The sequence below is a fragment of the Ranitomeya imitator genome, chromosome 6, assembly GCF_032444005.1.
Source record: "Ranitomeya imitator isolate aRanImi1 chromosome 6, aRanImi1.pri, whole genome shotgun sequence".
Taxonomy (NCBI): domain Eukaryota; kingdom Metazoa; phylum Chordata; class Amphibia; order Anura; family Dendrobatidae; genus Ranitomeya; species Ranitomeya imitator.
Window position 1 is genome coordinate 490,148,814 of NC_091287.1, and position 5,703 is coordinate 490,154,516.

Consider the following 5,703-nt stretch of genomic DNA (forward strand, 5'->3'; position numbering starts at 1 on the left):
TTCTTAAACGGGAGATTTATGGTGGAGGAAAACAGTCACCTCTTTGCACAGTGTCTGGGAAGCTGTGGTTGATGGTGCCCGAAAAAGTTGTTCGTCAACAGATTACAAGTCTGACAGACTCCACGGGTGGAAGGCTTATGACTGTTATTGAAAAGTAGGGTAGCTATATTGGTTTTTGATATTTTTTGGAAATGTATTTTGCACATTTTGAGTTGTTTGGTTTTTATTCTCACTTTAACAGAAGCAAATAAACAACTGAGATGAGAAAATTTTAAATTTTCATCTAGTTGTGTAATAATGCTTCACAATAATCGTTAACCAACAATTCTGCACACATAGATATTCTCCCCCCAAAAAAGACAAAACCTCACTTATACTTTATAAATATTCAGGTTTATTAACCTTTAGAATTGATAGTCGCCACTGTAGTTGTTCAATAATAAAATTAATAATTTCAAATCCAATTTTTCTAATAATTGTGCACACTACATACATACAGTAGACTTTAATAGTTACCAGTGAATGTCGCAAATTAGTTTACCCACGTTATGTCTCATTTGCTGAGGAGCATCTTTGAAGGCCTCTGTGTCCTCAGGACTGGTAGTGTATGGTAATTCTCAGGAACTCTCCTTGGCTCCTTGGCCATGCAGGGTCATTGCATGTGTGCAATTGAGGATATTGCTGTGATTGATCAATTTCTCCTTTGACTTAGGACCTTGAAGGAACAGTCAGTATCTCTGTACATGCATTTCATACATTCCTTTAAATAAATGTTAAATTTTCTTAAAGTGTGGTCTTCGCTAGCATTCAGACTAATGGTACCGTCACACAGTGCAATTTAGATCGCTACGACGGCACGATTTGTGACGTTGCATCGTCGCTTAATTATCGTTTCAAACATCGTAGACTGCGGTCACACTACACGATGCACGACGCTGAAGCGATAAATTCATGACGTATTTGCGATGTAGAAGTCGTATGGGACAGTCGTACGGTCGTGTCACACACGACGATTCAGAGCAAATTTTGCATAATCTGTGCGTGACGTTGTTCACAAGGGGCGTGTTGTGCCACTAGTTAGTGTGGTGATAGGCCAAAGGTTCTGTGCACACAATTGGTTGGAAAATTTGTCACCTGAGCGCTATTGTTCCCAATGCCACTTCACTGCTTTCAAAATTTCCTTTCTTCACTTCGTACTTGGACACTTGGTGGACCTGGACATCGGAATTTTGTACCTCGCTGAATATACCACGCTTTGCACCGCTGCTTCGAGGTATGTAAACCGCTTGGGCGTGGTGGATGGAACGCTGTATGGACGGCATGAGTGCTTCGTTCCACCGCTGAAGCGAAGTGGATGGTACACTGTTGTGACTGGAGGGCTACAATGTGGCAGATGGTACGCTGTTGTGCTTGGTTGTGACTGGTGGGCTACAGCGTGGTAGATGGAACTCAGTTTGTTCGGCATGACCGCTTCGTTCCACCGCTGAAGCGATGCGGATGGTACGCTGGTGTGACTGCTTATGACCGGTTGTGTGTGATGAGCTAGAGCGTGGCAGATGGCACAATGTATGGTCACCATGAGCGCTTTGTGTGGCTGCTGTAGGGAAGCGGGCGGTACACTGTTTTGGGTTATGGTGGCCTATGGCGCGGCAGATGGAAGAAGCGATGCGGATGGTACGCTGTTGTGACTGGTCGTGACTGGTCGTGACTGGTGGGCTACAGCGTGGTAGATGGAACTCAGTTTGTTCGGCATGACCGCTTCGTTCCACCGCTGAAGCGATGCGGATGGTACGCTGGTGTGACTGCTTATGACCGGTTGTGTGTGTTGAGCTAGAGCGTGGCAGATGGCACAATGTATGGTCACCATGAGCGCTTTGTGTGGCTGCTGTAGGGAAGCGGGCGGTACACTGTTTTGGGTTATGGTGGCCTATGGCGCGGCAGATGGAAGAAGCGATGCGGATGGTACGCTGTTGTGACTGGTCGTGACTGGTCGTGACTGGTGGGCTACAGCGTGGTAGATGGAACTCAGTTTGTTCGGCATGACCGCTTCGTTCCGCCGCTGAAACGATGCGGATGGTACGCTGTTGTGACTGCTTATGACCGGTTGTGTCTGTTGCGCTACAGCGTGGCAGATGGTACAATGTATGGTCACCATGAGCGCTTTGTGTGGCTGCTGTAGGGAAGCGGGCGGTACACTGTTTTGGGTTATGGTGGCCTATGGCGCGGCAGATGGAAGAAGCGATGCGGATGGTACGCTGTTGTGACTGGTCGTGACTGGTCGTGACTGGTGTGCTACAGCGTGGTAGATGGAACTCAGTTTGTTCGGCATGACCGCTTCGTTCCGCCGCTGAAGCGATGCGGATGGTACGCTGTTGTGACTGCTTATGACCGGTTGTGTCTGTTGAGCTAGAGCGTGGCAGATGGTACAATGTATGGTCACCATGAGCGCTTTGTGTGGCTGCTGTAGGGAAGCGGGCGGTACACTGTTTTGGGTTATGGTGGCCTATGGCGTGGCAGATGGAAGAAGCGATGGTAGGCATGAGCGCTTTGTGTGGCTGCTGTTGTTAAGCGTTTGGCAGACTGGCAAAAGTATTGTTAATAGGACTCTTTGTCAACCATGTAATTTTTTTTTATAATTACTTTTTAGATGTCAAATCGTGTGGAGTTCATCAGGGATTTCATCGAGATTTATCAGTCTTTTCCCTGCCTCTGGAAAATAAAATCTCCTGAGTATTGTAACAGGGAAAAGAGGAGGGAGGGTTACTTACAGCTCATTGAGCTTTACAATCGTCAGGCACCAGATGAGGCAGCTAACGAAGCAGTTATTAAAAAGAAAATCCAGGCGCTCCGCACGGTCTGGAGGAAGGAGCTGAACAAGGTTCTTCAGACTACAAGGTCCGGAGCTTCCACTGAAGAAGTTTATGTGCCAAAACTGTGGTATTTTGAGCATCTTAATTTTCTGAGGGACCAAGAGGTGCCACGGACTTCAACGTGTCTTCGATTGTTGGCACCTGTGGAACCAATAGTTTCGGAGAACCACGCCGAGCAGGAGTCACAAGGGCAACAAGTAAGTAGCTCTTTGGACGAAAGTTCACCAATGTGTCCTATAATTACATAATTTTTCTCTGCATTTTAGGTTTTATACTTCTGATTATCACATCAGTTTGAAGTTGTTACAAAAACATGTACACATAAGTAACCCTGTCGCAGTCAAGTATTATATGGGGAACTTAATATGTATGAAATGGAGATATATGTAAACCATACCATCTAAGCAATATAGAAAATAGTATCGCTTCAAGCTGCCGATGTACTCTTGTTGAGACTATTTAGACTATAAAATATTGGTCAGGTTCCCATAGCAGTCAGAACAGTGTAGTTCAAAGTATTCAATAAAAGGGAGGGTTAAAGAATATTACTAAGCATCAAATATATTATAATCTTTTTGTTACCTACTACGAATATATAGTTTGGATGCGGTTATGGTGGTACTACTTTTTGTTGCCGGGTTCATAACTTGTTTTTCCCCCCCCCCCCCCCCCCCCCCAGGATGACAGTGCGCAGGAGAGTACACTAGACTGTTCACAGGACTGCACAACAACAGATTTAGTGGAGGCTGCACCTGCCAGGAGTCAATCGAGGCAAGGTCCAAGAAAACGGAAAGCCACCTCAGACGCCTCAAATGAACTATTGAGCCTGGCAAAGAAGGTGTTGACAAGAAATGTTAGCCCTGCGTTAGAGGGGTTTGGACACTATGTGGTTGACAAACTGGCAAAAATGGACGACAACCAAAGAATACTAGCAGAGCGTCTGATTCTGGAAGCAGTAAACAAGGGTACTGATGGCGATTTGGACAAGAACACTTGTTTGGTCTCTTCCCGGCCAATACAGCGGACAGAGCCATCAAATTTCAATGGTTGGTCACAGGGTCAGACATCGATGCGACACAATCCTCACGTTTCCCACTTCGGCCAGCCACCCCCTAATAACTCCTACACACCAATACCTTTACATATGGCTTCGCCCATCAGGCACCAACATTTTCAGCCGGAACAATCGTCGTATCATAACTTGTGATTTCCTAACTACTTTTACATTCCTTTTTTTTTATTGTCTTGTTAAAATAATGTTTCAAATAAAAGCTTTTATTATAAATTCTATCACTACTTTTTGATTGGTGTGTCTCAATCACAGCACTGTATGAGGGAACAAATTAACGTAACAAATTCATGTACAGTTAACTAAAAAAAAAATCGAATGAAAGTTTAACAAAATCTTTTAATTGGAACAACAAAAAATGGATTATTGGCCCGCCTACAACTGCTGGCACATGTCCCGCAGCTTCTGCAGCTCCTCCATTGCCACATTGTGCTGCTCCTGAATATGTGCCATAGTGTGGAGTAACTTGTCTATGCCGGCTTCAATATCCTCCTTGTTGACAGTGACGAGAGCTGTGGGTCAAAAAACATAACATTAATAACACAGTAGTCTCCCGATGTGTCTTTGCTTCTGTGAATGAAAAAAAAAAAAAAAAGGAAGCAAAACTGACTTGGGGGGAAGGGGGGGAGGGTGGGGGTTTGGGTTGGGGGTGAAAGAGTGGGCCTGCAACAAAATCAAAATAACTTAATTGTGGGAACCTACTAGGATGTTGAGGCACGGAGGGCACTTCTGGATCTGAGTCGCTGTTGAATGCCTCGTGCTGTCGGCGGCGGCGCTGTCTCTTTGCCTCTGTGAAGGAAAAAAAAAAAACAAGGTCTGTCAGCATATATGGCAACAGTGGCTGCCGGGGGAGGGGGGCGGTGTTAAGAGGGGACCTGCAACTTAATCCAAATCACATAATTGTGGGAACCTACTAGGATCTGGAGGAGTTGACCCGGAGGGCACAGATCCAGGAGAGGCTGGGCGGGATGCCTCGTGGCGGCGGTGGTGCTGTGTCTTTGACTCTGTGAAGAAAAAAGAAAAAAATAATTTTTTTTTAAAAAAGTTCTGTTAGCATATATGGCAACACTGGCTGCCGGGGGGGGGAAGGGGACCTGAAACAAAATCCAAATCACATTATTGTGGGAACCTACTAGGATCTGGAGGAGTTGACACGGAGGGCTCCGGGACATTGGACCCTGAGGGCACAGAGCCAGAAGAGGCTGGGCGGGATGCCTCGTGGCGGCGGCGGTGCTGTGTCTTTGCCTCTGTGAAGAAAAAAAAAAAAAAAAATTTTTTTTAAAATGGTCTGTTAGCATATATGGCAACACTGGCTGCCGGGGGGGGAAGGGGACCTTAATACAAAATCCAAATCACATTATTGTGGGAACCTACTAGGATCTGGAGGAGTTGACCCGGAGGGCTCCGGGACATTGGACCCTGAGGGCACAGAGCCAGAAGAGGCTGGGCGGGATGCCTCGTGGCGGCGGCGGTGCTGTGTCTTTGCCTCTGTGAAGGAAAAAAAAAAAAAAAAAAAAATTTAAAAAAAAAAAAAGGTTGGTAAGCATATATGGCAACACTGGCTGCCGGGGCGTGAAGGGGACCTGAAACAAAATCCAAATCACATGATTGTGGGAACCTACTAGGATCTGGAGGAGTTGACCCGGAGGGCTCCGGGACTTTGGACCATGAGGGCACAGAGCCAGAAGAGGCTGGGCGGGATGCCTCGTGGCGGCGGCGGTGCTGTGTCTTTGCCTCTGTGAAGAAAAAAAAAAAAAAAAATTT

The 5,703-nt window shown here is 46.1% G+C and overlaps 1 protein-coding gene and 1 long non-coding RNA gene across 2 annotated transcripts; one reads left to right on the forward strand and one right to left on the reverse strand.

The window, feature by feature from the left end:
• The first annotated feature begins 829 nt into the window (after positions 1-829).
• LOC138642984 (uncharacterized) lies at positions 830-4,160 on the forward strand. Its single transcript, XM_069731645.1, has 2 exons — positions 830-3,067; positions 3,550-4,160. The coding sequence occupies exons 1-2, from the start codon at positions 2,648-2,650 to the stop codon at positions 4,075-4,077; spliced, it is 948 nt and encodes a 315-aa protein (XP_069587746.1). The 5' UTR covers positions 830-2,647; the 3' UTR covers positions 4,078-4,160.
• Positions 4,161-4,260: 100 nt separating this feature from the next.
• Positions 4,261-5,296, reverse strand: LOC138642985 (uncharacterized). The gene is made up of 4 exons (XR_011314122.1): positions 5,073-5,296; positions 4,854-4,943; positions 4,642-4,728; positions 4,261-4,451 (listed from the first exon to the last, which is right to left on the reverse strand). It is a non-coding gene; the product is annotated as an uncharacterized lncRNA (long non-coding RNA).
• Between the last annotated feature and the right edge of the window lie 407 nt (positions 5,297-5,703).